Source organism: Syngnathus typhle, linkage group LG11, assembly GCF_033458585.1.
Source record: "Syngnathus typhle isolate RoL2023-S1 ecotype Sweden linkage group LG11, RoL_Styp_1.0, whole genome shotgun sequence".
Classification (NCBI taxonomy): domain Eukaryota; kingdom Metazoa; phylum Chordata; class Actinopteri; order Syngnathiformes; family Syngnathidae; genus Syngnathus; species Syngnathus typhle.
In genome coordinates, this window is record NC_083748.1 from 3,271,855 (window position 1) to 3,299,661 (window position 27,807).

Here is a 27,807-nt window from a genome sequence, read left to right on the forward strand (position 1 = left end):
CAACGTGCATGGCTGTGCTGTGACTCAGCACCCAAAGTCAAATAATGGACTTTTTACATTGTTGTTGCTTTAGTTGTAACACGGCGCAGCGTCTGATGTTGCATTGTACGTGCCGACTAAGCAGATTTCTTCTTTTGTCATCTCCAGGCGAACCTACCCCTGCTACAAAGGGAGCTGCTTCACTGCGCACGTGCGGCCAAGCAGACTCCAGCCCAGTATCTGTCCCAGCATGAGCACCTCCTGCTCAGCACCACCATGGCCTCCTCTCCGGACTCCTCCGAGCTCCTCATGGAACCCTCCGACGCCGCCGTCAAGCGGCCCAGCCCGGGCAGGTGAGCTAGAATAACCCAATTTAAGACCGCCCGCGATTCAGCGGAAGCCCGTCTGACCGCACCCGCTAATGACTTTCAGGGTCAAGGAGAACGGCTTCCACGAACGGCCGCCCGTGGCCATGGAGCCAGCCGCCAAACGCATTTGCACCATCAGCCCGGCTCCCCGGCACAGCCCCGCGCACCCGCTGCCGCTCAACGCCCAGCTGCACCCGACGCCGCCGCCCCTGCAGCATTACGCCCTGGACGACATTGCCGCGCCGCACATCCTGCACCGCGAGCACAGTCAGCGCATGTTGGAGCTACGAGAGCTCAAAGAGCGACCCAGGCTGCCAGGTAATTATTTAATAGCATCAACTACTTTGTGGAAAGAAATGATGAATTTAGCAATCTATTCTTAAACTATAGCACCCTCAAAAAGACAGTAAAAAGCTGAGTTTGCATTTTCGCTCCCGGAGGCAGCACTTCATCACCAAGCGAGCCGCACGCTAACTAGTATGTGAAGCCGTTGCGTACGCAAAAATATGTGACAGCAGGAAACATTGTGCCTGCCAAAAATAAAATGCTTCACCCTCCATGAGGTTTTTTTTTCCTTTGAGGTGCACTGGATAGCTTGCTTGATTAAGGGTGGTCTCCTGTGTTTGCTTAATGGCGCCCCCATGAATTGGTACTCAGTGTATCGTCGGCGTGCCGCCTATAAACAGAGGTGCGCTGTCCGTGAGCGGCTGGATGGACTCTGGTGTATATCGGCCCTCCGTTTCAGGGGGCTTGTCAGCTCTCTTTGGAAATGGCTACGGTCCTCTCACACACACACTCAAACACACCTTAATATGCTTTTGGTGGAGGTGCTGTGTTTATGAGGTCTTAGTCCCTTGTCTCACAGTCTCCCGCCCGCCTGCCGCCACTTAACTAGAGACACACACACACACTATTCCACACACACGCATGGCTTTGAACTGATGAACGCTGATGAGAACCAGGAGGTCGAGGCGAGCCACCATAGGAATCATTCTTCTTCTCAACACGCCCTGTGTGCATGCGGCTTCTTGTCGGCTGTTTGTTTCTGCATTTTACCAAGATTGGCGCTGCCCACATGTGTTTTTTTATGATCGCAAACAGCACGGCTGGTTGTGTTTAAATATCAGAGCCACTGCATTCAGCCTGAGTGTCTCCCTACTGGAATGCCGGGAGATCCGCAAGGGGAGGGTGCCTGCAGAGACATTTGGCGTGTGTGTGAGTGTGTGTTTGACAGCTGACTTCCAGATGTGCTCCGGCTCCGGGTGCCGAAAGTCTGTTTTGCATCACGGGGCTTCACTTTTCCTCTTCATTTCAGCTTTTTCGCATCCTTCATCTCGCTCATTTTTTCTTCCCCAAGTCAATAGTAGTGTCATGTGCAAAGAAAATGCACGAAAAATAAAACTGTATTTATTACGCGCCATGTGAGGACACTGCTGTCATGTTACAGATTGGAATGATGATGTTTTTTTTTTTTTGCATGAAGAAGAATGTTTAATAATTTATTGGTTTTGCGTGTGTGTGTGTGTTTTTAATCAGGCACTAACGGGGGCTACCGCGAGGAGCCGGTGGACCACAGGCTGACTGACAGAGAGTGGGCTGATGAATGGAGGCATCTGGATCACGTAAGTGTCTTTTGTGTCTTCTCTGAGAGATGCATCAACACATATTTTCATCTTTAATACAGATCATGAGTGTTCATTATCCTGACATAAATACTATAAGCCAGGGGTCCTCAAACTTTTTCCTGTGAGGGCCACATAACCTTTCCCTTCTCTGATGGCGGGCCGGTGTCAGTTTGTAACAGAAAAAGTGTGACGATCGTAGGGGAGCTTAAAATTTTTATTGTTTTACAGAAAGCCACCCATAACCAAATAACGGTTATTTAATAACCCTTTCCAGGTTCTTTACAGAAAAAAAGTCAGGAAACAAATAATAACACTATTAATGAAATAAATAATAACTAAATAACCCTCTCTGAGTTCTTCACAGAAAAAACAGGAAATAAATAATAACTAAATAACTCTCTCTGGGTTCTTCATAGAAAAAAAAACATGGAACATTAACTTTCTGTTGTGCCATGCACAATCTTAACAGATAAAAGTTCAGCTCAGTTGTCAGAGCAGAACCTCTCTGACACATATGAGCAGTCTCTTAAAGTTCTTGTGTTGATTCCTTATAATCCTTTTGTAGGTTCCAGTAGGCTTGTAGACACCGCTGTCTTTTTTGTTAAAGTTTGATAGTGCGTCATAGTCTGGGGTAAAATTTGTTGTGGCAATTCTTAGGCGAGATCCGAGGTGTTGGTCCGTTTACCTCGATCTTTGAGGGTAGATGTTGACGTTCATGTGGCTGAACGTCACGTCGCGTACGTCGAGCCAAATTGGCCACTCTCTTTTAAACGCTCGGCACTGTGTTCACCTTGCTTTTCCTTGGGCGACATTTTAACGGAAGGATTCCAGGGGAAGGTTTGTGGGTGGCTTTAGCGCAAAACTGCATCTGAAAGCTCAGCGCGCAAATTACAAGAATGCTGTCGTCACAGCCCACGCTCTAAATTCGGGACTGATACAAATAGAGCGCGAGTGCACCATGTCCGTACACGCACTTGTGAGTGTGCACCGAGCTTTCTGACACGGCTTCCGGTAGTAAATGCGCAGGCGAGCGCTTCCCCATCTACTGGGGAAACGCAGTCATTGCAGGCAAAATGAGCAAAAAAAAAAAAAAAAAGTTTAATAATACAATTTGTTCAGGGTTGGCGGGCCGGATTAAACGGTCCGGTGGGCCGTATCCGGCCCGCGGGCCGTAGTTTGGTGACCCCTGCTATAAGCTATATCAAGTATACAATTGAATAAGAAAAAAAAGTCCTTGGTCAAGATTTTATTTCCAATGAAGTAGAAAATGTATACAATATACAAAAATGAAGTTTCCTTGATTGACAAATTCTAGAGAACTGAAATAAAGGCTAACTCAACATTGTCGTGTCCAGGTGCTGAACTCCATCGTGGATATGGTGGAAAAGACGCGGCGGTCGGTGAGCGTCTTGCGGAGGTGCCAAGAGTCGGATCGCGAGGAGCTTAACTACTGGAGGCGGCGCTCCAGCGAGCAGGAGGACGCTCGCAAAGGTGGCTTGGCACCCTTCTCCAAAACGCACAGCCCTCACTCTGCAGAGTCTGGTAAGGATTTTGTTCAAATCATCAAAACATTTATTGTTGTTTACTTCAGGCATTGGTCGTATTTTGTCGTACTACGAGCTGTGGAATTTGCAGAAAATAGCCGCTTCAAACTAAAACAGGATCCTCTTATGATTGACATGTCCACCCAATTTCATTTGAATCGAGGACACGAGTGTGGGAACGAGTTTTTGTTTTTTTTAAATGTTCCAAGAATCGTCAAAGTCAAAACTTTGGCGCCATGCTCTTCCCATATTTGACGGCATGGCATAGGCAAAAAAAATCTTGGCAATTTAAAAGGGCCCATCTGTTTGGGACACCTGCTTTCAATTGGGACTCATTTGGGCAAATTGCCCAGTAGGAGTGCATCAAACTACAACCTTGGAATTTATCCGAAATGGCTGCTTCAAACCAAAATGAGTGACCGCCTGTTCCATTTCAGGCACGGGTCCTTGTAAAGTTGAGACTTTTTCGTGCATTCGCTTATGATATAGAAAAGCCCACCCAATTCTGTGTGAATCAGTGGAATAAAACATTCCAAGGGATGCTACTGTCTTTCGGGGGCTCAAGTTTTAACCCCCTCAAATACGTACATTGTCACCAGGATACCTACGTACATGCACTTGCAATAAATGGTGAGTTTTTGGGCATGTTAACATCCCCGAAAACAACAATCCCAAGGGGGCTCAAAAGGTCAAGAAAGAGCAATACCGATTCAGTACGGGACTGACACTGCCTTCTAGTGGAGGCAGGAAGAACTCCGCTTCAGCTGTGCCCTGCCAGGCTAGCCTTGGATTGTCCCCCACTGGGCCACAGTCACATTCACAGGTGCCAGGACTGGCCTGGGCCATATCGGCCACAGAAGGGCCATCCTGCGGGCTCAGCGAGACAAAGCTGGCCAACGTGCACGAGTACCATCTGGGCCCCCGCACAGCCGGGAAGACAGCCCTGCCGTCCGAGGAAAAAGAAAATGTATAAAAAATATCAACAAAGAGCGAGACTGTGACATCATTAAATATTGCAGGCTTACCTGATGTTGTGGTTTGCGATGCAGAACGTATCAAATGACACACTGTGAGATGAAGGTGATTTGCAGGCAGATAGAGAGTTGCAAGCAGACACAGAATGTTGACACAGCTTGTAGGCCCGCCTCCCCACCGTCCAAGCCAAACACATTCCTCTCAGAGGCTTTCAGATCTCACATGAGACGACCATAAACAACAATTCTGCTGCGTCTCCAAAGCAGATATGAGAACCCCGTTTGCATTGCTTCCAAAGTAAAGGGTGGGGAACCTCTGCTATTGGAAGGCATAAATGGGATTTAGAAAAAAAAAAAGCGGCAAAAATAGTCAGCTGCATTGAAAGTCACATGATGAGCAATCTGCAGGATCATATGGCGCAAAACTCAACATGGCTCAGTAAACCGCTGTGAAAGGAATACTCACACACTAACCGTGCTCTATCTCTCTACAGAGTCTCAGCGAGACTTTGCCCCACGACCTGGCTCGGCATACGTCACAGATGAGATCTGGAGGAAAGCAGGTCAGAAATCGCTACAAGGATCGCCTGTCGTTTGCCGTCCACGTAAGCTAACCGAACAGCGTCGCTCTTTCCGTGCGCAGAGGAGGCGGTGAACGAGGTAAAGAGGCAGGCCATGGACGAGGTGCAGAAGGCGGTGGCCGAGGCTGAGCAAAAAGCCTTTGAGATGATCACAACCGAGCGGGCCAAGATGGAAAAGACGCTGGCCGACGCCAAGAGGAAGGCTCAGGAGGACGCCATCATAGTTATCAATGAGCAAGAGGATTCCAGTGAGGTGAGCCCACATATACATTTTTCCGCAGTCAGCCTAGTTTCTTACTAACGCGCCTTCCTGTGTTTTCTCACAGTGCTGCTGGAACTGCGGCCGCAAAGCCAGCGAGACGTGCAGCGGCTGCAACGCGGCGCGCTACTGCGGCTCCTTCTGCCAGCACAAAGACTGGGAGCGGCACCACTTGATCTGCAGCCCCGGACTTCAAGCTCAGCCCAAACCCGTGTCCGCCATCTCCGCTGCTAGGGTGGCGGCAGCGGCCGCCGCAGGAGTGTCCCCCACGGTGCTCACAACCTCCGATGTCGCGACCTCTGCATCCAGTCCTGGCGGGGAAAAGGTTCTGGTGGCATCTCGCTCGTCCACCCCTTCGACGCCGGCCTCGGCGCCTGAGACTAATGGACATTAGGAGGAAGATGGTGGCTGAACTTTTTATTCAGAGTCACTCCAGAATAGCAGATGTTCAACCCTAACCCCCAGTGACTCACCTTGGACCAACAGATCCCATTGACAGATGGAAACTTGTTTATAGTTACCCCCTCCCCTCAAAAAAAAAAAAAAAAAAAACTCAAGATGATGACCCATCTCCGGTGGCAGGGTGAAAATGATTATAAAACGAGAGATTAAACATAAAGTACACTTTCCTTGAAGCAGCTTTCCTTTCCACTCATTTTTGTGTATACATTTAAAACAGTGGCAGGTGGGTTACGTGTAATAAAACCAGCCATGAAGATTTAGTGGTGTAGATTTCAAGACAAAACAATGATTGTGTGAATGTGTCAAGTGTTTTTTTTTTTTCTTTCTTGCCAAGCAATATAATGACACAAAGCGTTCAGGTATTAAACTGTTTCCGTAACACCAAAGTTAATTTTAATGAGGACCTCAGGAAAACAGACAGAATGATGTTTCCACCAAGTTAGTACACTTTGGTTTACTTCCCCAAGGTTGGCTTCGGAGATGCACACACTAGCCTCTCCCTTTCATACACAACTCTAGCTGCCGTGCAACATAGCTGTAGCTTACATGTGTTCAATAACTATATACACAGCGGACCAGCAATCGGGTTAGTCCTTCAATTTATTGGTGGGCCCTTAAAAGGCAGATCATTTTGGCACACGGTGTCATTGTTGTAGCAGCTCGGCAAAAAGTCCCGGTGACAACTCCTCACGCAGCACAGACAGATCTCAGGAGATGAACTCACACAACTTCACGTCCAATGTTGTACGAGCTACTACTACACTTGCTCTCGTTTGTTGTAAGAGTTTGTAAAAAATATAATTATGCCGTTATTTTCTTTCATTTGCCCTGTTTGTCCTTTAAAGATTTGGTACAAGTCACAAAAGTTATATTGACGCAAGGTACAAAATAAAGGAATAGAGCTACTGAAGATGTTTTTTTTAATTGTTGCTATGGTTTGTATTTTAATTGGCTTACATTATATACTACTACCGTTCTTCCAATTTTTACAGCTCTACTCCAGCCCTTCCTCACTGATCTTTTCAGCTATCTTTTGGTAAAATTAACTAGAAATTGCATGTACACAACAATCCCTACTAACCTTGATGTTTCTACAAATTTTAGACAACCCGAGCTGGGAATTGAACCCGAGACCTATGAGGTAGGAACCCCAACCATAATTCCACCATGCCGCCCTACATGAAGGTTGTAATAATAACTCCACAATTAGATCTGTGGATTATACTATATGTAGAGTACAGTACAATGCCTATACTTACGTCATTGTGTTAGAGAGACCTTAAAATCAGAAAATCTGAAATTAATACATAAAATCTGAGAGTAAAGTAATAGTCAACCAACTCAAAACTTACAAAATAGACAAATGTCTAGAACTCACCACAAGGTGGCAATAAACCGCACAATTGCATAGTGCTCGTAAATCCCACGACCTACGGAACGCAGGGAGGGTTCAAAAGTACGGCGTCACGAAATAATCCCTAAATACCACGGCGTCACGAAATAAAACCTAAACCACAACAAAAATATATTAGAAATACAAGTCGATGTGTCTGTTTAAATTCCCTGGGTGAAATGACGCGGGCGGAGATTTAAGCAGTGTGATAGTGCTCGCGCTACCCTTAAGGGGAAACCTAGCACTCAATCGTCTTAATTGGCAAGCAACGTTACCTGCAGCACTTCCTGTTTCGTCATAACTAAAATGGTGTCACAAACGGCGCGTCGTTAAACGCTCTTTGGCGTTTGTTGTTGAGATTCTAACCACCAGAAAGTTTTAGGGATGTTGCACCTCACAAAGGAACTGGCTGAAATTTTTGCTGAAGACTCTGACAATGAAAAAACGTTTTGTGGCTTTTGTGAAGATGAACTGAGCGACCCCTGTGACAAGGTGCACCATTTTATGTTTATAGACTTCATGTTCATTTTATTGTGAGTGTTTGCGTGTGGTTGTCTTGATTTATGTAATTGCTGTTTTTGCTATAGTCTTACTTTTGACTGACAGATGAAAAGGTATGTGTGACCACGGAGTCAAACCAAAATGTGAGCAGATTACTAACATGGTGTAGTCATAGTTTGGAAAAAAAAATAGAACAATTATAACACCTGGAAGTTGTTGTATAATATAATATGGTGCTTCAGTGGTCCATTGAAAGGAAACTTGTTTGCTTCTCCCATGCAGAATAGTGACCTGGAAGATGAATATGATGGTCAAAATGGAGACCAGCCTTCTTGTGTTACCTCCAAGCAACAGAATGCCAAAACGTCAAAAACCTTCAGGTTGAGGGTGGCGCTCCATTCGTCTCTGACTGACCACAACTCCGATGAGGATTGTGTTTGTGATGATGATAATGATCACGGAGAGGAGGAAGAGAGTACCCAAAAGAGTCAGTCTGACTCTTTCCTGGTGAAGAGAGAGCGAAACATTAAGGCAAACAAAGCCATGGTAAAGTCCTTCAGTTCACTTACAATTAAGCAGAAATTTGTTGGATGTCGCTGCAGCTAGACTTAAAAAGAATCTGCTGTGTTTAATTTGCTCTCTGCTGCAATAGTTGGCTCAGCTGATGGCGGACCTGCAGAAGATGTCTGGAGGCACCAGTCTTCTGAAAAAACAGGAAGTAAAGCAGCCCAGTGAAAAAATATCTGTGAGTAGACAAAGAAGAAATACCATTTCTATAAATACTATAACATGAGGGCCAGTGAGTGTCTTTCAATGACTTGTGTGTACAAACCTGGCTACAGCATCCACCTCGCATGATACGGGAGTCCAGGAAGAACCCGGAGCAAGTGTCCCGCCGACGGACCCGCTCCATGGGCCGATGCGAGGACCATTGTAGCGCACGAGAGGATGAGCTTGAGCTCAGCTTGGAAGAACAGCTTCTGGAGGTAGTTTCTCTTGTCTTGATAGTGTCTGCAAATTTTAGCACGTTCATATTATGTAATTTACATTGGGTTCCAGGTCTGGCGAGCTCCGCAGCAACGTAGCACCCCACGGTCCAATCCCAACCCTCACGTGATCCGGCCCGTGGACGACATCACGGAGGATGAACTTCAACTGGTGGCCAACCACATGACAGGCAAAATCTACAACAGAGTCACCGTAGGTTCACGCTAGAGGTGTCAAAATTAATCGATTAGTCAACAGCAAATCGATTATCAAATTAATAACCTTGTAATGGTTTTAATCAACAAACACCAAATGAATAAAAATGATTGCTTAAATAAAAGTAATCAGCGGTGTTGGGCTACGGATTTTAGTTATTGATCTGACTCCAAATTGATCAACACTTAACACAAGAATTATGTCCAAATCCACACACTGTCGCACCTAACAATTTTGCGAGTTCGTTCTGTCAAAGAGAAGACCAGTAGATCAATTAGGCCGAATTTACCAATTGTTTAAATCCTGACAAAGCAAGCTAATACAGGCGCCTGGGTCTCGGGTCCTTAACACAAAAACTCGTGTGCCTTTGTGACCATCAAAGACAACACATTCCTCCGGGTTGCCCAGTTTTAAAGAAACACAATATGAATATTCAAGCATGCAAAATATTGTATGGTGATTGGTCGATGGTCATCTCCTCCTCGTTTGGGTTTTTCCCCTGCTCAGCACAGGTGTCTGGACCACGAAGACGAGTTGTTATTTGCGTTCCTCACCGGCATTGAGATGTCCTCCCTGTCTGGACCTCCTGTTCCACAGTACTTTGTAGAAAACAAATTCATGTAGTCTGCACATTCCTTTCCACTTATTAAGCGACCACACTATTACTAGAAATTATATTGATATGATTATATGTGTCTAACGCAGCCTTAATCAAATGTGTTTGCAAACTGCCGAAAGTACATTTCCCTTTAGCGGATATTTTGATATTTTAATGCAGATAATCTTTTTTTAATTTCATTTAAGATGTTATTTAAATTTTATATTTTGTATTCTACCACTTTCAGGATGTTTTGCTTTGGACGTGCAGTATACGTATTAATGGAGCTTTTTTTTCTTTTTCTTTCAGGGCTCCACGTGCCACCAATGTCGGCAAAAGACGGTTGACACAAAGACATGCTGCCGGAGCGAGGGCTGCCGAGGTATCCAGGGCCAGTTCTGCGGGCCGTGTCTGAGGAACCGATACGGAGAGGATGTCAAGAAGGCTTTGCTGGATCCGGTTAGACCGTTAGACCCTCCAACATAACATTGACTTTTATATATAAAAGTCTTAAACTGTGTTGAAGTCATTTTTTGTGTACGCACAATCAGGAGTGGCAGTGCCCTCCCTGCCGAGGCATTTGCAACTGCAGCTTCTGCCGGCAACGAGAAGGCCGCTGCCCCACCGGCATCCTGTTCCCTCTTGCACAATACCACGGCTTCTCGGACGTGCACTCCTACCTCAGCAGGTACCTTTCATCAGTTGAGGTTGACGATGGTACAGATATCTATTGTAGGCTATGAAGTGGATGCTGTGATTTAGTTTGCGGGACAGTCACATTTTGTTTTGTGTTTATGACTGGAAACTAACTTAAAATGTGTAACACAAACATCTCATCTTTCAGTCTCCGCAACAAACTTGAAGAGTGATGGTGACGACTTAGACATGTGAACTTGGGAATGATTATTTTAGTTTTAAACAAATAAAGTTTTTTTTCTTTGATGGTTGAGCTGTGCTTTAAGTGGGAAATACGTGTATATAAAGTAAGCAAAAGTAAGAGAATGATTTTAATCCAGCTGTTTGCATTTGCAGTAGTATACAATATAAAATCCCTCATTTAGAACAGGCAGTGGGAAGAAAAAGAGCACTTGTATGTAGAGTTTGCAACAAAAAAAGGAAAGCCTGACACATGGGGTCTAAGGAAGACATTCTCACAGTGGTGATGAGCATCCTTCCAAATTGACCTGTTGAATACACTGAGCAACTTGAGCCAAACTCGTCGTGTCGCACTGATTACTTTGTCCAGTTACAATTCAACAAAAGACATGACCACTCTTCATTTCCACTTATTTGTGTGTGAACTTTGGTCTGAGCATTTGCGCCGTACAGCTTTGAACAAAAATATTTCACAAATAAAAATTAACTCCACAAGGCAAAGTGTCAGCTGGTACCACAGAGTGGGGAGATGAAAAGTTCTTGGAACATAATGACCGTACACAAATGCATCGTTCACTTGATCGACATACAACAACAAAACTCATAATATGATTTAAGATTGTGCGCAAGAGGCAAACAACTAAAAAGGCAACCTCTCACAATCAACAAGGACCATTCCGGCCTCGGCTAAGATTGCTGGGATTTCTTTTCTTAGCAAATAGATATTTTTATATATATATATACACGAAGTTATTTTGCAATGAAACAATTAATCCTAGCACTTTAACTTGGCTGTGTACCTAAGCATGTTAAATAATTTCATTTGTCTCAGCAGTCACAGTTACCGTAGTAAGGATGATGTGGAAAATCCAGTTCTCTCAAAGAAGAAAAAATGCTCCATTTGGCATTAAAGATGGATTGGATGTAGTTTTGAAACCAGTCATGTGTTGCATTGAGCAAATGGCGGGAAGAAAAAAATAAAACCACCTTAAAAGGCAAAGGTGAGTCAAAAATTGTCTTGCAAAACGTATGAACTCAGTCAATACACTGCAGTGTAAAATTGGTGGTTTTTTTCCACCTGCTAATTTCACACTCTTCAAACATTTCGCAGAAAACTGTGTTTAAGAATCGTGGGGGTGCTTTAACACTACTGTATTGTGAAGGATTTTTTGTTTGTTTTTATACTTCCCCTATAATTCAATCTAATTTGACTTGCGAATCAGTTTGGCAGTGAGCAGGGCTACTCAAACAAAGGTAAGTGTATGTGTCATTTCAGTATCCAGGATCTCGTTTGAAAATCCTGCGCTACATGATGTAGTACAAAACCTTCTTTGAAATAAATTGTGCTTTTCATTGTGCTGAACGGGGTTTGTAGGGCATTATTGTTGTAGAGAAGACTGATTACAATTTCGGTCATTTTATTGCAGTTCCATTACGGAGATGATTGTAGTCGTGGGGCAATGATGATTTCTGTAAACAAATAGGCAAGGAAACTTTTCAATCTAAATGCATAATCTTGTTTGATCAATGTCTGCGGTCCCTGAATGCGGCATGCTCCTCTTAGTAGTTGCCGTTGATATGATTTAGGTCCACCTGCACCATGTTGATCCCGCTGCTGGCGAGCCGAGCTAAGCTCTCCGGGGAGAGCGTCTCCATGGTGACGATGGAGTGCTGGTCGCCGGCCGACATGCCCTCGTCCTCCGGGGATTGGGCAGCGGGAGGGGTGTCGGAAGCAGCGGCCCCGCTGTTGCTGGGCACCGCCCCCTTCTTGTTGAAGTGGGTTTTGATGTGTTTGGAGAGGTGGTCGCTCCGCATGAAGCGCTTGGGACAGTCCGGACAGGCAAACCGTTTCTCACCTTGGGGATGAATGAAGACAAATATGCATCAGAATGTAGCTAGTCTGATTTTAAAACCTCTCCTTCGCTAGTGCTCAATGAAATGTGTCACGCGTGAAAAGAACAATGCATTTTGAGACTAATTTTCGCTCTTTTTCAGGCCAGCGCCAAAAAAATTTCACGTTGCATCCTCCCCCTTGTCTCACCTGTGTGCGTCCTCTTGTGGCGCTGGAGCTCGTCAGAGCGTGTGAAGCGCTTGCCGCAGAAGGCCCAGCCGCAGACGAAAGGTCGCTCGCCCGTGTGCCAACGCAGGTGAGCTCGAAGGTGTGACGTCTTGCCGTAGATTTTGCCACATCCCGACATGTGGCAAATGTGTTGCTTTTTTTTGGTTGGGTCACTGCTTTTTTGGAGGCACAATATGCGCACACACACGAAATCAGCTCACAAGTGTCGAGGAAATGGTGGTTGGAAAGTGTTTGGGTTTAGGACTATGACGTACCGTGCTTCCCCATCCTTGCAGAAAGGGCAGGTGCAGGCTTCTCTGCGGTTGCGGCGTCCCTGCGACGGTGGGCTGATGTCCTCGTCGTCGAGGGCTGCGCTGTCGTCCAAACCTTCCGTGCCTGTCTGCAACGTTTGGTCTCCTGCACAGTGTTAATACAAATTAAACACTTAAGTATGCAACTACATCTGTAAATTCAGAACTTAAACTTCCTGACATCATTTTCAATAGAGAACGGTTTATCTCAGTATATAAGAAAACCATGAAAGTCATTTGAATAATTTCATTGAAAAACTTTAACACTTGTAAATACTGTAGCTAATCTACACAGTTAAATGCACTGTGCTCAATCTTTGGAAATCTAATGGGAGTAATGTTTGCGACACAGCGACAGGAGGGGTCAGGTTACACCCTGTGACGACACAATTGATGACCCACATTGACGCGGTTGTTGGAGTAGTTTGACTGGTTGTGCCAGTGATGTCATTTGCACACAGGCAAACATACACTGCGCACGGGGTATTAAACAGATAGAAGGCTCTTAACATTGGATAGCAAAAACCTTTGTTTTATTATGTACAGTGAATTACAGAAAGTAATGGCATTGGAATTAATCTACTCTCAGACTAGTGGGGGTTCTTTAACACAATTCAACGTTCATTTCCTATTTAAAAAAACGTATCTTAACAGCTGTGGAGTTAAAGCTAAACTAAAACTATTAATCCATTTTGCAAACATCTGCTTCTACTTTGGGTAAAATAAAATGGGTGCATGAAGATGCGACTGACCTGCTTGGCTAGTAAGGGTGATGGGAACACTCTGGAGCTGGTGCATCTGAAGGCCCGATCCTCCGAGCGTGTTGAGATTGATGGTCTGGAGTCCAGGGATTTGCACGGTATTTACCGATACTCCTCCGGTAGCGGGGGCTCCCTGCGTCTGGCCCACTGGGGCCAGCGTGATCTGCGCCCCAGCTGGACTCTGGATCTGCAGAGTCTGCCAGCTGACCTGGCCGTTGGGCCCGACTGTGCGCAACAGGATAGGGCTAGTGTTTGGCATGATTTGAAGGTTCTGGAGACCTTCCTGGCTAAGAGTCGGGGTGGCAAACACTTGACCGCCTGCCGTTGTGATGGTATTGGCCTGGATGGTTTGGAGGGGCGTTGCCCCTTGGAGGACTTGCTGGGGCTGGATAAGGATCTGCTGGTGCTGTGGCTGTGTTTGTTGCTGCTCCCTGTTGTCCGGCTGTATGGGGACACCGAGAGAAGATGCGCTCTGCTGGTATGTCACTGCCGTGGCTCCATTACTACTCTGCGCCATGCCGTATGAAGAGGAGGTTGGCGTTGTGATGGTGGACACACTGGTCAAGTAGCCCGCATTGCTGCTGGAAGACGTGGGCTGCTGCTGTACAAGCTGGCTTCCGCTCGCGTCGCCATCCGCTGCTGCTGTAGCCGTGGCTCCGGTGCTGATGGGCAACAGCGTGATGTTCCCATTAAGCGACATGGGCATATTCGCAAGAAATTGTGTCTGGTTTTGCAACATGCCATTGCCCAGGGTGATATTCTGGAGGGGAATGGACCCCTGAATGAGACTTGGCATGGCGATGATGTTTCCAGCCGCAGTTCCTCTGTTGGCAGCGGCTATGATCTGCTGGCCATTGGCGGAGGACACAATCTGAAACTGCTGTCCTTGAGCTGTGGCAGCAGCTAGCGTGGAATCTTGCTGGCTATGTGCAAACTGCAGCGGTTGACCGTCGACAGTCTGGAATTGAGGAATGACCTGATACTGAATGTTGGGCATCATGCCGGGAATGGCGGTGAGCACCTGTTGGCTCTGCAACGTCGGCGCCTGAGCGACGACATACTGCTGTTGCTGAGTGCTCACGGCCACAGAGGACGATGGGGACAGCAAGCCTCTGGCCTTGCCAGCCTCGGTTTGTGCGTGCATGGAGTCGGTGGTGACCGTATTGCCGCACGATGACGCCTGCACGCTGATGGGCACAACCTGCCAACCATTGGCATTGGAGGTGAATACACCTTGACTCATGTCCAGCTGCTGCTGTTGCTGCTGCTGCTGCTGCTGCTGCTGCTGCTGCTGCTGCTGCTGCTGCTGCTGCTGCTGCTGCTGCTGCTGCTGCTGCTGCTGCTCCCCGGGAGAGTCGCTCTCTCCCGGGGTATCAATACGACTGCAAGTGGCCGCAAGCATGGCCAGTGGAGATGGCTGCTGAGAGTCCTGAAAAGGGGCGGAGGGGAAATATACAAGAACACAGCGATAAAGAAGTTAGAACATGTAGCTTTGTAAATGATTGAGTGTCAATACTGATACAGCGGAATCGCCCAAAGAGGTACAAATTATTATCCAATCAAAGTGTTATAAAACAAATATGGCTATAAGGTTGGACAAAATTAGTCCAGGGGTGCCTTTATTTATGAATTTAATTTATCGGGTGCTCGAAATTAATGGATATACAATTAATCTACCATGTTTTTGTTTTTTAATAAAAATCTCTACATTTTAGTGCTTAATACAAATAGCCATGACAAAATTGAATCGAATCTTGAGAATTTTTATACATTTAAAAAATTTAAAAAAACGAGAAATTTTAATGAGCTATACGAGAGGCCGGTTGGGTGGTAGGGGAGTGCCCCATTTCTCTCCCTCCATACCACAACAACGGCCGGCTCGGCCTCCCCCTGCCCCCAATCCCACCCACTTAAAATGCGGCCCTATAAACTCTCAGCGCTCCGGTGGACACCGCCCTCCCCACCTCCCCCTCCGATGCCAGCCAAATGGGCCGAACGAGAGGCTCCGCGAGCGAGTGGGTTTGCCGGCAACACCCCGTTTGTGGGCGAACTTTACCTGCCCACGTCCCACCCCGAGACATGTGCTCCACAGAGAGAAACAACATACAGCTAAACAATGAAAATCCAGACACAAACCATCAACACAAGAATAACCACGGTTGAAATCTAGTTGACCTACTTGTGAGTTTCTCTTTTGGCTGAAGCCTCCGCCGCTCTCCACAGCGGCCATGTCACCCTGCTGTTGATCTGCGGAAGAAGACTCTTTAAAAAAATAAATAAATAAACACTTAAGACTTTTAACTCCGTCGTTGTGCGAGTGCCATTGTAGCGGAAAAGACGTGGCAACTAATCGCCATCTATTTTTCACAAGACACACGGTTAATACTTTATGTGACATTCATTCAAACGAGAAATGAAGCCGTATTACATGCCACAAGTGCTCGAAGGGAGCTAACAAGCTATTGTATTAGCAGTGCTAACGTGAACTTAAACTACAGATCAAGTAGGGCGTTTATTCACAGATCTTCACGCACAAACTAGTTGCCAGCTCCTGAAGTGGTGATCATTAATAACCTTTAATCGGAGTGTAAGAAAAGCGTTAACCCAATCCGCGACAAGGGCCAGCAAAGTATCTCTATTTAACTGCAGTGACTAGAGAGCCGCAGAAAAGCCAAAGGAAATACATACTCTTTACACATCATAAAACTTTGGAAACGAACATACTTTCATAACGCAGTCTACTTGGTGGATAAATGTTTCGTCTTGTGGAGACTTACGACTTAGGGGGAAAAAAAGTTGACTTACTGCTCATAATGTTCAGGACGGGAGGAGTTTCTGTTCTTTTTCTAGTTGACAACTTTTCCCAACTTCACACAAACTTGTCGCCTCCCCTCACCCACCTATGAAGGAGACGGGAGAGGGTGCGCTTGATTAAAGGCATAGGGACGCCTGGTTTGCCTCTTGAGCGTTCCACGTCTTGTTCACCAGTTCCCATTGGTGGAAGTGATCACATTCAAATAATTACTGGTAGATGTGTCTGTACTTTGAAGAGTATTAAATATTCTTACGACTCTTTTTTCACTTCCGACATTTAGAATATAAATATACAAACGTTAAGTTATACCTTGTTTAATATTTTTTTCTAATTTTAAATAGTGCAATAGCCCTAATAACATACAAATAGGAATTGAGATTTTGGGGTGTTATGAGACAGAACAAAATGGATTGCAGTGACATGGAGGAATGGGAACCATGGTTCATAAATGAAAAATTCAACAGTTTTGGTTTAGCAAGACAACCCTCTTTCATGGGCTGGACAGAATTGCTTGGTGGTGTTGACATCAATTGGGGGAAAAACTACTTTGGGTGCAGTTGTGTTGTTTATTGTGCCAGCGTGGGTGTTTTATAGTGGACAGTGTATTATTTTTGTTGCACTATTCAGAGGCTGTACTTCAGTACTTATATATAGTTTTAATGCTTATCTGTACTTACACTTAATACAATTTTGCCACTTCAGTTAATTGAGTTTAAAACGTTTCATGCTGTTGTTAGTTGTAGTCATCTTCAAGATCTGTCGGCACTAATATTTGTAAAATGTACTTTTGCAGAGGTGATCGTTTTACGCCCTACTGTAGTTTTATTGCATTGATCAAAACTGACGACGCACACTTTGCTCTTGAAGCATAAACCTAAGCTATTTTTGGTTGAAAAGAAGCGCGCCTCTATCAAGACTGATTGCTTTTTACACCAATCGAGAGCGTGTTCTCTAAATCAGGTCCGGAACAACTCGAAACCCGCTAATATTATTGGCTACTAGTCGAAAAGAAGGCGGGTCTATTCATGCTAGGTTGCGCCTTTTGGGTTAGCCAGACGTGGGATTTCTTGTTTTCGCCTCGTCAAAGGCGCCATGTTAATTGATCACACTTAATACAGTTAGACTTCCCCCTTGCATCAACTTGTTCGCCTTTTCACGACTGGGCAGCGAAATATTGATGTGCATGTAAACACGAAATTGGGCGGGTGTGTACTGTGGAAGGCGGGATGGTTATTTTCAGTCTTGCCTCCGTGGCTGCTAGCCACTCCCTTGGTGGCGCCCTGTGGGCTGGAAAAGAGCGCGGAGGCGGTCGGGGGGCGGCCATGGCTGAAGAGCGAGGACAGGCCTGAGCCACGCCGGGGGCAGGGAATGGCTCTCTTGTGGGAGGGTTTTTAGATCATTGCGCCGTGCGAGGGGGCTGTCAGTGTAGCAGCACATGTGCCCACGTAAACAAAAGCTATTACGCTGCACAGTTACCGGCGGTTCGACAAAGGCGTCGGCGAGGAACTCACGAAAATACACCATCGCGATATTTTGCCTCTGCTTCGACAGAAGTATCGCGATACGATGATTGCGCAATAGTCAAATCAAGAGAAAGTGCAGTGTAAAAAAAAATCATGAGACAACGCAGAGGATTTTTTTTTTTTTTTATCCAATGAGAAATAGTAGCAGTGAATATTTACTGTCCCCTCAAAGTAATAATATCATACAAATGTGACCACTCAAATCAACATGTGTAGATTTTATATTGCCCAGAACCAAATCACACACATGCAGGCTTGCAAAGAGAGATGTCCGCCAAAGTTCTTACAAAGAAATCTTGCACTCATCAATTTATTCCCAACAATACTATGTGTTGGCATGTTCATCTTATTTCCCAAGGCCTCGAGGAGTAGTAGTGCAGGTTGTTGTTCTTGTCACATCAACCACAGTATATTAACAATGAGGCTGTTTGTTTAACCACTGCTCCTGATGATATTTAAAATGACTTGTTTTTCTCATGTCAATAGATAAATATTGAATCTATATTATAATATTGAAAATGCTCATGATGATAAATATGTGTCTCTTATCTCTGCAGGATGTGTGGTTGTGAGCATCCCACGCAATGTGTCAGTTTTAGATGCTCACAGTCACTTCCCCCTTCTATTCAACTTGACTTGCAGACTGATATAGAAGGCCAAAATGGTGAATTATTATCGCAAAGAAGCGGAAGCGTCCGAAGCATGCGGGGTGTCAGCTCTGCTAAGATTGCAAATATCCTTCAGGTAAGCTCACTTTGACCCACCAGGAGATGTAAAGTGAACATATACTATATGCTTCAAAGTGAAACATGTCTGCAAGTCAGGTAATGCTGCCTTTTACCTTAGAATCTTGGAATATACAGTTTTAACCTATAGATTTAAAACCATTTACACTCGGGGAGGACTTCCCTTCTATTGGCAGAAAAGCGCAACATCAGTCAATGGTTTTCTGCAAACCATCTTAAGCTTCTGTTCCTGTATTTGAAGGATCTCATCAACTACTCTGACTTCAATGATGGAAAATCTGTCCTCCACTGCCAGAAGACAAAGGTGGCCAGTGGAGGTCAACAGTGCTCCATCCTGGAAGAAGTGGGTCCTCTGCAGCTTCCTCTCGGAATCCCTATCAGATGATGACAATGATGTCTTTGCAGACGGTTAGTGTGAAGAATGAATCTCTTAAACCTACCAATAAGTTTCTATCATACAGTATAAATGTCCTTTCTGTAAGTACCGTAATTTTCGGACTATAGGTCGCACCGGAGTATAAGTCGCACCAGCCATAAAATGCCCAAAAAAGTGAAAAGAAAAAAACATATATAAGTCGCTCCGGAGTATAAGTCGCATTTTCGGGGCAATTTATTCGACAAAATCCAACACCAAGAACAGTCATGAACGAGCAACAACAGGCTAAACGATAGGTATGCTAACGTGACATAAACACAAACTAAAAGCTGAGAACAGCCCTGACGTAAAATTCAGAGTTATTCAAAAAACTATTACATAAGTAACACGTTAATAAAACCACCTGCGTCACTCCAATTCATTAAATCCATCAATCGTCCTTTGTCAACAATGCGTGCGCGCCGCTGACGGCTCTTGCACTTCAAAATATTCCACAGGCCCATATAACGATGTATAAATTATATATCAAATAACTATTATATAAGCAATAATGTTATCAAACCATCTGTGCACTCTAAATCATTAAATCCATCGATCAAATTTCTCGTCCTTTGTCAACAACGCCGCGCGTGCGCCCTGACGTCAGCCTCATCGTTATTCCACAGATCTACTATATAACTATATTGTAGCGTTAACAAAGTTCAAGGAAAGACGTGGGTTTGGTAAACGGCTCTTTATTTAACAAAACAAACTTACAGGCGTGTGGCGGCGTGGACTTTCAGCCACGCAAGTGGAAGAGGGCTCCATAGAATAGGACCGGGCGTGCGTAAAAGCCATGACCAAGCCCCATCCACCGTCCCCGGACAGCCACCCGGCTGAGCGCCGGCCCTCGACTTCCATCCACGGAGGTGAAAGACAGCTTGGTAGAGTAGGACCGGGCGTGCGTAAAAGCATTGTCCGAGCCCCATCCACCGTCCCTGGACAGACACCCGGCCGAGCGCCGGCCCCCGACTTCAATCCACGGAAGTGAAAGAGAGCTTCGTCGAGTCAATCTTTGTCCTTTATGTAAACAACCGCCGCGCTGCTGACACGCGATTATTGATGGTGTCAATAACCATGGGACATTTCTGGAAATTTACCAGAAATATCCCTCCCCCTTGTCATTTTTACTTCATCCTGTTGTGAAAGTGCGTCAAAGCAGGAAGTCCGCACACTGACCGAAGTTGACGTCTTTAAACATAAAAATAATTCATATATAAAATGAAGAGCAATCAAATGTGGTTTGGAACTTGCTGACCTTGATGTTTATCAACACGAGGAAACCACTTTAACAGAAACATTGCGCAATACCAGTTGAATGTTTGTGTATGCATCGCGCGGATGACCAATGCAAGATGTGAATGTGTGTTGCAGGTTGGAGCCCTGCTTGCATAACAACTCTCTTTGGAGTTTGGGTATGTGCAGGACTGTGCTCGCTATATTTTATGGTCAAAGTAGCATTATTGTTAAGATTTTTTTTTTTTCATTTCTAATATCAGCATTAGTTGGAACAATATTCTATGTCCAGGCTAAGTTTGTCCAGTGTTTGCAGAAAAAATCATCCGCTTGCTGATTTTCTATTCAGGCCAAATAAATAACAATATTGGTTTGGTTTCCTCTAGTGGCATCACGGTGCCAAGCAAGCATTCTCTAATGGTACATAAAAGTATCACAAAATAAAAATACCAATAAAATTTACAACATTTAACATGTAATATAATCAACCATATTAGAATATAGCTTGTAGGTAGCTTGTATTTTTAAATACATATTTGAAATCTGCACACGTCTGCCTCACAGTTAGGAGGGTGCGGGTTCGATTCCACCTCCGGCCCTCCCTGTGTGGAGTTTGCATGTTCTCCCCGGGCCCGCGTGGGTTTTCTCCGGGTACTCCGGTTTCCACCCACATCCCCAAAACATGCTTGGTAGGCCAATTGAGCACTCCAAATTGTCCCTAGGTGTGAGTGCGAATGATTGTTTGTCTCTGTGTGCCCTGCGATTGGCTGGCAACCGGGTCAGGGTGTCCCCCGCCTACTGCCTGATGATGGCTGGGATAGGCTCCAGCACACCCGCGACCCCCGTGGGGACTAAGAGGTACAGAAAATGGATGGATGGATATTTCAAGTCCGTTACATTTTTTGAAGTTGTTTGTTGTTTTCAAGACACGGGTTACCAGGTTACCTGTGATTAAAAACTAAATTTATTACCATAACTTTCATCATTTCTAGCATGTCACGAGGTAGTATAAAGTGACACACACACACACACGCATGCAGCAGCACTTATCTTACAGACACACGATGACGTTCCTTCCTTTATTTGTATTCCAAAATGCATTTCAGATTCAACGTTAAGTGGCGGAGATGTTCCATCCAAAGTGGGGTGAGTGAGAAATGCAGTCTGTTGTTTTTTAACTGAAATGATATAATAATTTTCTAATTGAACTGAATCATTCCTTGTCTTCACTTTATTTTATTTTTCTTGTATTCCCTAACAACTCTGAAGACTTGCAATGCACCCTTCCAGCAAGCAAAGACACAATGACCTCTCCAGCAAGCCTCTTTGATAGACATTGCTCAATTAAAATCAACATTCGAACATCATCTGATCCCTTTGTTATTTATGATATACCTCCTTTTTCTCCCATCAGTATTCCGGAGGTGCTCCAGTCACATTCAGTAGATGCCGAAGAGATCCTGTGGCAGTTGGTCTTTGGCTCCGACGACCCGCAGCCCACTGTGCGCATTCCCCCTCGCTTCCTTTCCTTCCCCTCTCAAGCTCGGGGTATCAACTTCCGCCTTTTCTTGGAGTCGCAAGTCCGACGGATGCGTGAGGAGGACCCCACCCTGTGTTTAGCAAGTAAGATTAATCTCAAAAATAGTCAGTGTCGTGGGTTTTTATTTTTTCTCATGTGGTAAAGTGCTTTTGAAACAAAATGAATAAAATTCGATTTAAATTAGTTCAATTAAATCATGAACTTGCCATCTTTCCCACAGGCCGTTTCAGACAAGTCCAAGCTCTGACCGCAATGGCCAACGCATTCTACTCGCTGTACTCGCACGTGTCCGGCACGCCCCTGCTTAAACTCGGAACTCCGCAGTTCACCTTGTCGCCGCCCACCAAGAGCGTGAGGAGCAACCTGAGGAGCAGCGTGAGGACCGAGCCGCGCTCACCCGTTGAGAGGCTCAAGGATACCGTCTCCAAGATGTGCCTCTACACCTCACCCAGGACAAGGTCCATCTTGCCTGATTTGGACAATCCAGTTCCCCAGCAGGTCCAGAATGAGTCTAAGAATGTACTGGGAGAAGAAGACTGCAGTTTGGCATTACAAGTGGGGACAGATACACATGCCAAGCAAAATGATAGTGTCACAATAAAGGATGAGTTAAAACCAATTGGCACGGTAACCTACGAGATACTCAATCCAAAGATAGTTGAGTGTGTCCGCCAAGCAAATGCCCTACATCACGTCTTCCCTGAAGTGTCTTCAGATGTCTGTCAATACTCAATTGATATCTGCCGTGCAAAGATTCCAAGATGCATCATGGACCTCAAGAAGTGTGATGAGGGGCTCAACTTAGATTCAGAGGTTTGTAGACCTTTGTAATTGCAAATGGTTGTTTTTTTTTTTGTGTTATTTTTTAGGTGGCCTGAGATTGACCAGTGCGGATGCACCCCTCTTGATATTGAGTTGTTCCATTTGTTTCCAACAGATGGGTTGTGTAGGAGAGGAAGAAACAGCAAGAGAAAGCTCAATACAGCAAATTAAAGGTACACTTTGAAATGTATTTCACTAATGTATGTAGTGAAGCATTTTTTGTAACTTCAAATTACAAAAGGTGACGTTCTATAGCCTGACTGCTTGCGTCCTGGATCTTTATAGGTGGTGAGGTTGGCTGATGAAGAAACTTCGGACAAAGACAACATACTTCGATGAGGCCATTTGGGAAGAAAAACAACAGCAACAATGCCCCTGACAATAATTGACGGGTGAAGCAACCCAAGCTAAATTACTGGAGAGTGTTTAAAATAATTGAACTCTTACGCATTATAGGGTAAGTCAGTTTTTTGGTTGCTTACAGTTTTTAGGTCATATTTATCAAAGATTTTAGAATTTTCTGTGTTATTTAAACATTTAATTTACGCAGCCTCATTTATGAGTTCGCAGAGAAAATATTTTTATGTAACATGAATTTCTCAATGATGAATGAATTCCACTTGTATGCATACAATTCTCCAATTTATTATAACAGTAACAGGTTGCAAAATAGTTAAAAGTGCAATTGAATTCGGTCATCTTTGCAACAAACTCGATTTGAACTACAGTACTGTGTTTTTATGGTCCCCAGGGGGTCTATTTAAAAATGGGAAATACTTATGTACATTTCAAAAAAGCAACACTTTAATACGATTTTTCTACACAAGTGCAGCAGCACACAGAACGCTGGAGAAATTTAAAACAAAAAAAAGAAAAACACACATACAAAAGAGAAATATAATTTGTTGAAGACCATATTAAAAAGTAATCTCCAACATGTATCTCATTTGAGGGAATTCAATTTTTTTGTCAGCACTGGCAACAAGTCGTGCGTTCAAATTGGTCTAATAGGAGTATTCCACATTATTGTCCCAATTCTCCTTGACAAGGCAAGAATTGTCAAGTTCATAATGTGGCCACTGTTCCATGTGCTAATTTTAAATTAGCTGAATAACAACTGATAGTCATACAAATCATTATCAGGACAAAACAAACACTTTTCTCATCTTGTTCCTAATTTATCGTGTTAAAATTGCTAAAAAGATAATTCTGCAGTGTCCCAGTGTGTGTAATCTTTTTGACTTAAACATGATGACACAATCCTTTATAGCTGCTCGATGGATTTGTTGCTGAATATGTCCATATTTTTTTTTGTCATGAAATGTGTGAGAGAAAATGGACATTTGGGATGATGTAAATATTCACCGGTGGCATTTAGACATGAACAAAAGCATCTTTTTCCAAGATGTCTTCTTCTGTAAAAATGAGAGGTATTTGGCGTTGTCCTCATCCATGACCTTCACTTCGCCCCGGCCATGATTTTGAGGTACTGAAGTGCATTGTGGGCAGCGTTGGCACGAGCGTCCTCAACGTTCATGGCAAAGCCGTGGCATACTGTGATTGGTTGCGTAGACAGCTCCACAAGACACTGGCAGCGGCCGCTCAGACTTCGCTCTTCTGAAACCAAAGACAAAAATGCAAAGGAAGGTTCATTCCTAATTGTTTTGAATGTTCTTAAAGTCTCAAAGCACTATCAAAGCGCACGCAATACCTAGGTCGAGGTAGCTGACTTCAAAGGACTGCTCAATCGACAGCTCCTCAAGCAACGAGCAGAAGACGGAGTCGTCGGGCAGTCCCAACGGGTGAGTGCGCAGTTGCAGAATCTTCTCACCGGCTGAGTTCCTCAGCGTGTCCCAAGTGCAGCTGTAGCTTTTATTCTTGCTAGACTCCGCCCTGCTCCCCGCGTGCTGTACGACAGTATAGGTAATAATTAAAAGAAACCAAGACATTACTTGTTCAATGTGCACCTCGTATAGACACGTGTTGTTGTTCAATGTGCACCTCGTATAGACACGTGTTGTTTTTTTCGCTCACCATGTTGAATGTGTCATCTTCTACATCGCCATCGTTGTTGGTCCTCATGTCTACTGGGACGTCGTGTATCCGCGCTAGCATTTTGGCGGCTGCGTTTCTCTTGGCCAGCTTCTTGGATGTACCACTTCCTGATTCAAAAACACCACACATGTTTTATTAAGATAGCCACTCACTGGCTCATTCTTACAAATTATTGAGAGGAGCGTTGCGTTTGCTGTTTGTACCAATTTCCATAAATTTCTCCACTCTGCAGGTCATAGTGAATTCCTTGCGATGCGCCGGTCCGGACTCTTGCGTCACTGTATATTCTGGTAGACGCCATCCCTTCTGCACCACCAATTCCTGAAAGACAAATACAACATAATCACACAAGTGTTTGAATGTATTTAAAATATTCCAGAAAGGGAACAAACCTGCAGAGCTCCAACGGGGTTACATTCTGATTGCTGCGAAGTGACTAAAGTCTTCATCTCGCATGGAGAGCTGCACACAAGACCGCAATGTCAGAAACAGACATTTCAATGGGACAGGCACCTTTGATACCCACAAAGGAAGAGACGACATCACCAGAATGATTTTCAGAATTTTTTACATATCAAAGAAGCCCATGGAAGACAATCATGGAATCAATCGCACTAAACATTGTTGAAGTCCATTGGTGAAGCAGCCATTTATCAACATCCTGAAGCGAGGTATATGCTTCCAAAATTAACATGTTTGCAACAATTGCATTTAATGGGAAAATGACAATGTGAGAATTTACGTATTCTTACTTTTAAGACATAAAGTATCAATGGAAAATTTCATTTGTGATTGTTGGTGTGTATTGTAACTGACCTATCTTCATCCACAGGGGCATCAATTCTGACAAATGAGTCTCCTTCAAGACCGAAACCTATGGGACCTGCAAGATTCCCCTTGAGCATCTTCAGTGCTGCCTCGGCCGCTTTGTGCTTGGCCGCCTTCTTGCTGGGGCCTTGGCCCGTGCAACTGATCTCTCCCACAGAGACGCGGAACGTGAAGTTGGGCTGGTGAGCCTGTCCCTCGGCCTTCAGCAGGTCGTATACCGGGGTCTTTCCTATCCGCGTTCCATATTCCTGCAGCAAACTAATCGGCGTCTTTCCGGGATTCACTGCCAGCATTTGCTCAATACTGGATAGAAGCAAAATATATTAATTTGATCAGCATTCTTTAATTAAACTTTACAGATACCTTAAAGAACAGAGCATAATTTGAGTCAAGAGAAAAAAAACAAACAAGTCTGAGTGACAGGAAGAAGAAAATGAGTAATGCTGTTGTAATGTAGTGTAATCCTACACTTCTGCCAATTACAATAAATGCATGAGGATCACTACATATTAACAATATAAATCTCTAGTCTCATTTACGAGATGCACCAAACAATGCTAACGCAAAAATAATATATACTGTATGTCATGTTTTTACCATGCTGATAGCCTAGCCTGAATGCAATTTTTACCTGGAGCACCCGGAGTTTCTGTTCCAGCTGTCCGAGGCTGTCTCGTCGTTCATTCCCTATTTCAGACGGACAGCCGGTAGGATTCGGATGGCAAGCCCCCCCACCAGAACAAACGCTTCCTTTCATTAGACGGGGTTTCCCACACAACATGTAAAAACGCAGCCCTTCTTTTCGTTAGCGTCAGAGTTGCTTGGCAGCACAAATATGACGTAGGGTGGAGAACGCCTTCTGATTGGTCGGGAAGATCGGTGTTGTTGTTCACGGGGGCCCACTTGCCGGCTGTTTTTTTTAAAAATTATTTTGACAACATCGAGATAACAGTTGATTAAAAATAACTAAGCACAATTTTTGTAAGAGAAACAGAACATTTACTAAGGCTAAAACTACAGTATTTTAGCCAAATTAAAAACCAACCATAAAATTTATTACACATAGTAGAAAAACAGTTTGTAATGGATTTTGCAATCAGCAATTATGTTGTTATACCATGGAAAATCTCAGCAAGGACATACAAATCCTATACAAAATTGTGTATAATGATATTGGAAAAATTATTATTCGGTAGATTGTTAAAAGAAAAGAAAAAAGACCCGTGGTCATGGTTCCCATTCGATCCACCAGAGGGCGACATTTATTCATACATCTGAGGTAGTGTGGATTTTGATCTTAAAATATTAAATGCGCTTTAACTCTACTTCACGCGTGTACTTTATTGCATTAAAAACATAGAGTTTAATCTACGGAAATATTTTTCGCATTTCGGACTTTTAAACTGGTATTTTTTACATACCACAAATCTAACTTGCTTTTCCAACTTTATTTTTTCTTTTTAAGTTTAGCTTTTGATGAATTATGCCCTTTCAGTTCTCTGTATGTAAAGTAAAAGCTGGATGGGTCAACATTTTTTGTAAGGTAACACCTCTCTGTTTGCAGCCATATTGAATCACCGGGCACGCGCTTTCAACTACAAAAGACCCACAAAAATAGCAAATCTAAAATAAATTTGTCGTTACAAATTATCTTAGAATAAATACATTTCTAATATTGCTTCACTTCAATTGTCACATGTTAATCATGCTACTTTTGGAACGCTTCTGCTGGACAACTAACGTCAGTAAAATGGGCAGAACTAGCCACGCTTCTGCGCTGATTGGTCTACAATCATTTTTCCGTGTGTCAGCGGTAATGGCTTGTAAACTAAATTGTGGATTCAAAGCAGTTTGTGTTTCTTGTTAGAAATCTAGTTTCTTGTAATTTGAGCAACCAGGAGCTGATTTATTGATTATATACACAAATCTTTTAGTGTTGTATTATTTTCCCCTTTCAATCTTGGTACTTTGGATGGGTTTGTGTGCCGAGGTCCCCCACAAAAATTCCCACAAGTTCACAGGCCCCGGCCCAACTGTTGTAGCAGCATTTCCATGAAATATCTCATCTGAAAATTTTCCGCTTTTCCGTCTTTACTCTTGCGGTTGAAGCAAATTAATCCCGCGACACTGTCGAAACGGCGCTGGGCCTTCTGACGGCTTTATCCGTCGGCGTCAGCGCGCCACACACATTCTGCCAAGCGCAACACCAAAATCGAACCAGCCGTGAAAAGCGGCAGTCCTTACGGGAGACAAACCGCTCGTTATTTATCCTTTTTGCTAATCGTTCGCCTTGTACGCTCATGTTTCACCAGGGCTTAATTTGCTCGCCTGCT

The 27,807-nt window shown here is 44.3% G+C and overlaps 5 protein-coding genes across 13 annotated transcripts in view; 3 read left to right on the forward strand and 2 right to left on the reverse strand.

The window, feature by feature from the left end:
• cbfa2t2 (CBFA2/RUNX1 partner transcriptional co-repressor 2) overlaps positions 1-6,702 on the forward strand; it is a 49,563-nt gene extending 42,861 nt beyond the window's left edge. For both annotated transcript variants that reach the window (XM_061290703.1, XM_061290702.1), the window contains 7 exons: positions 148-332; positions 412-665; positions 1,884-1,969; positions 3,328-3,514; positions 4,985-5,053; positions 5,134-5,324; positions 5,398-6,702. In XM_061290703.1, coding sequence (XP_061146687.1) covers positions 148-332; positions 412-665; positions 1,884-1,969; positions 3,328-3,514; positions 4,985-5,053; positions 5,134-5,324; positions 5,398-5,724 — 1,299 coding nt within the window. In that variant the 3' untranslated portion in view covers positions 5,725-6,702. The remainder of the gene's footprint in view (positions 1-147; positions 333-411; positions 666-1,883; positions 1,970-3,327; positions 3,515-4,984; positions 5,054-5,133; positions 5,325-5,397) is intronic.
• Positions 6,703-7,492: 790 nt separating this feature from the next.
• Positions 7,493-11,325, forward strand: LOC133161936 (cell division cycle-associated protein 7-like). Its single transcript, XM_061290684.1, has 7 exons — positions 7,493-7,677; positions 7,969-8,232; positions 8,339-8,431; positions 8,529-8,672; positions 8,746-8,886; positions 9,797-9,946; positions 10,039-11,325. Exons 1-7 carry the CDS (start codon positions 7,570-7,572, stop codon positions 10,228-10,230), a joined length of 1,092 nt encoding a protein of 363 aa, XP_061146668.1. The 5' UTR covers positions 7,493-7,569; the 3' UTR covers positions 10,231-11,325.
• Positions 10,482-21,759, reverse strand: sp1 (sp1 transcription factor). Of its 5 annotated transcripts, XM_061290673.1 has the most exons (8): positions 21,625-21,759; positions 19,711-19,931; positions 16,300-16,394; positions 15,674-15,756; positions 13,486-14,923; positions 12,698-12,839; positions 12,405-12,598; positions 10,482-12,219 (listed from the first exon to the last, which is right to left on the reverse strand). In XM_061290673.1, exons 3-8 carry the CDS (start codon positions 16,304-16,306, stop codon positions 11,924-11,926), a joined length of 2,160 nt encoding a protein of 719 aa, XP_061146657.1. In that variant the 5' UTR covers positions 16,307-16,394; positions 19,711-19,931; positions 21,625-21,759; the 3' UTR covers positions 10,482-11,923. The 5 variants fall into 5 exon arrangements, with proteins under 5 accessions (XP_061146657.1, XP_061146660.1, XP_061146658.1 ...); XM_061290676.1 differs by lacking the exons at positions 19,711-19,931; positions 21,625-21,759 and having other exon boundaries at positions 15,674-15,741; XM_061290674.1 differs by lacking the exons at positions 19,711-19,931; positions 21,625-21,759 and having other exon boundaries at positions 12,405-12,595.
• LOC133161935 (protein TESPA1-like) lies at positions 15,790-23,530 on the forward strand. Of its 3 annotated transcripts, none has more exons than XM_061290681.1 (7): positions 15,790-18,576; positions 18,820-18,986; positions 21,336-21,375; positions 21,644-21,852; positions 21,990-22,582; positions 22,707-22,764; positions 22,877-23,530. In XM_061290681.1, exons 1-7 carry the CDS (start codon positions 18,494-18,496, stop codon positions 22,891-22,893), a joined length of 1,167 nt encoding a protein of 388 aa, XP_061146665.1. In that variant the 5' UTR covers positions 15,790-18,493; the 3' UTR covers positions 22,894-23,530. The 3 variants fall into 3 exon arrangements, with proteins under 3 accessions (XP_061146665.1, XP_061146667.1, XP_061146666.1); XM_061290682.1 differs by lacking the exon at positions 15,790-18,576 and adding an exon at positions 20,368-20,408 and having other exon boundaries at positions 18,847-18,986; positions 21,499-21,852; XM_061290683.1 differs by lacking the exon at positions 15,790-18,576 and having other exon boundaries at positions 18,844-18,986; positions 21,499-21,852.
• On the reverse strand, positions 23,369-26,308 carry tarbp2 (TAR (HIV) RNA binding protein 2). 2 transcript variants are annotated; one of them, XM_061290686.1, is made up of 7 exons: positions 26,106-26,308; positions 25,463-25,777; positions 25,039-25,108; positions 24,850-24,967; positions 24,626-24,753; positions 24,303-24,498; positions 23,369-24,205 (listed from the first exon to the last, which is right to left on the reverse strand). In XM_061290686.1, the coding sequence occupies exons 1-7, from the start codon at positions 26,156-26,158 to the stop codon at positions 24,051-24,053; spliced, it is 1,035 nt and encodes a 344-aa protein (XP_061146670.1). In that variant the 5' UTR covers positions 26,159-26,308; the 3' UTR covers positions 23,369-24,050. The 2 variants fall into 2 exon arrangements, with proteins under 2 accessions (XP_061146670.1, XP_061146669.1); XM_061290685.1 differs by having other exon boundaries at positions 23,369-24,208.
• Between the last annotated feature and the right edge of the window lie 1,499 nt (positions 26,309-27,807).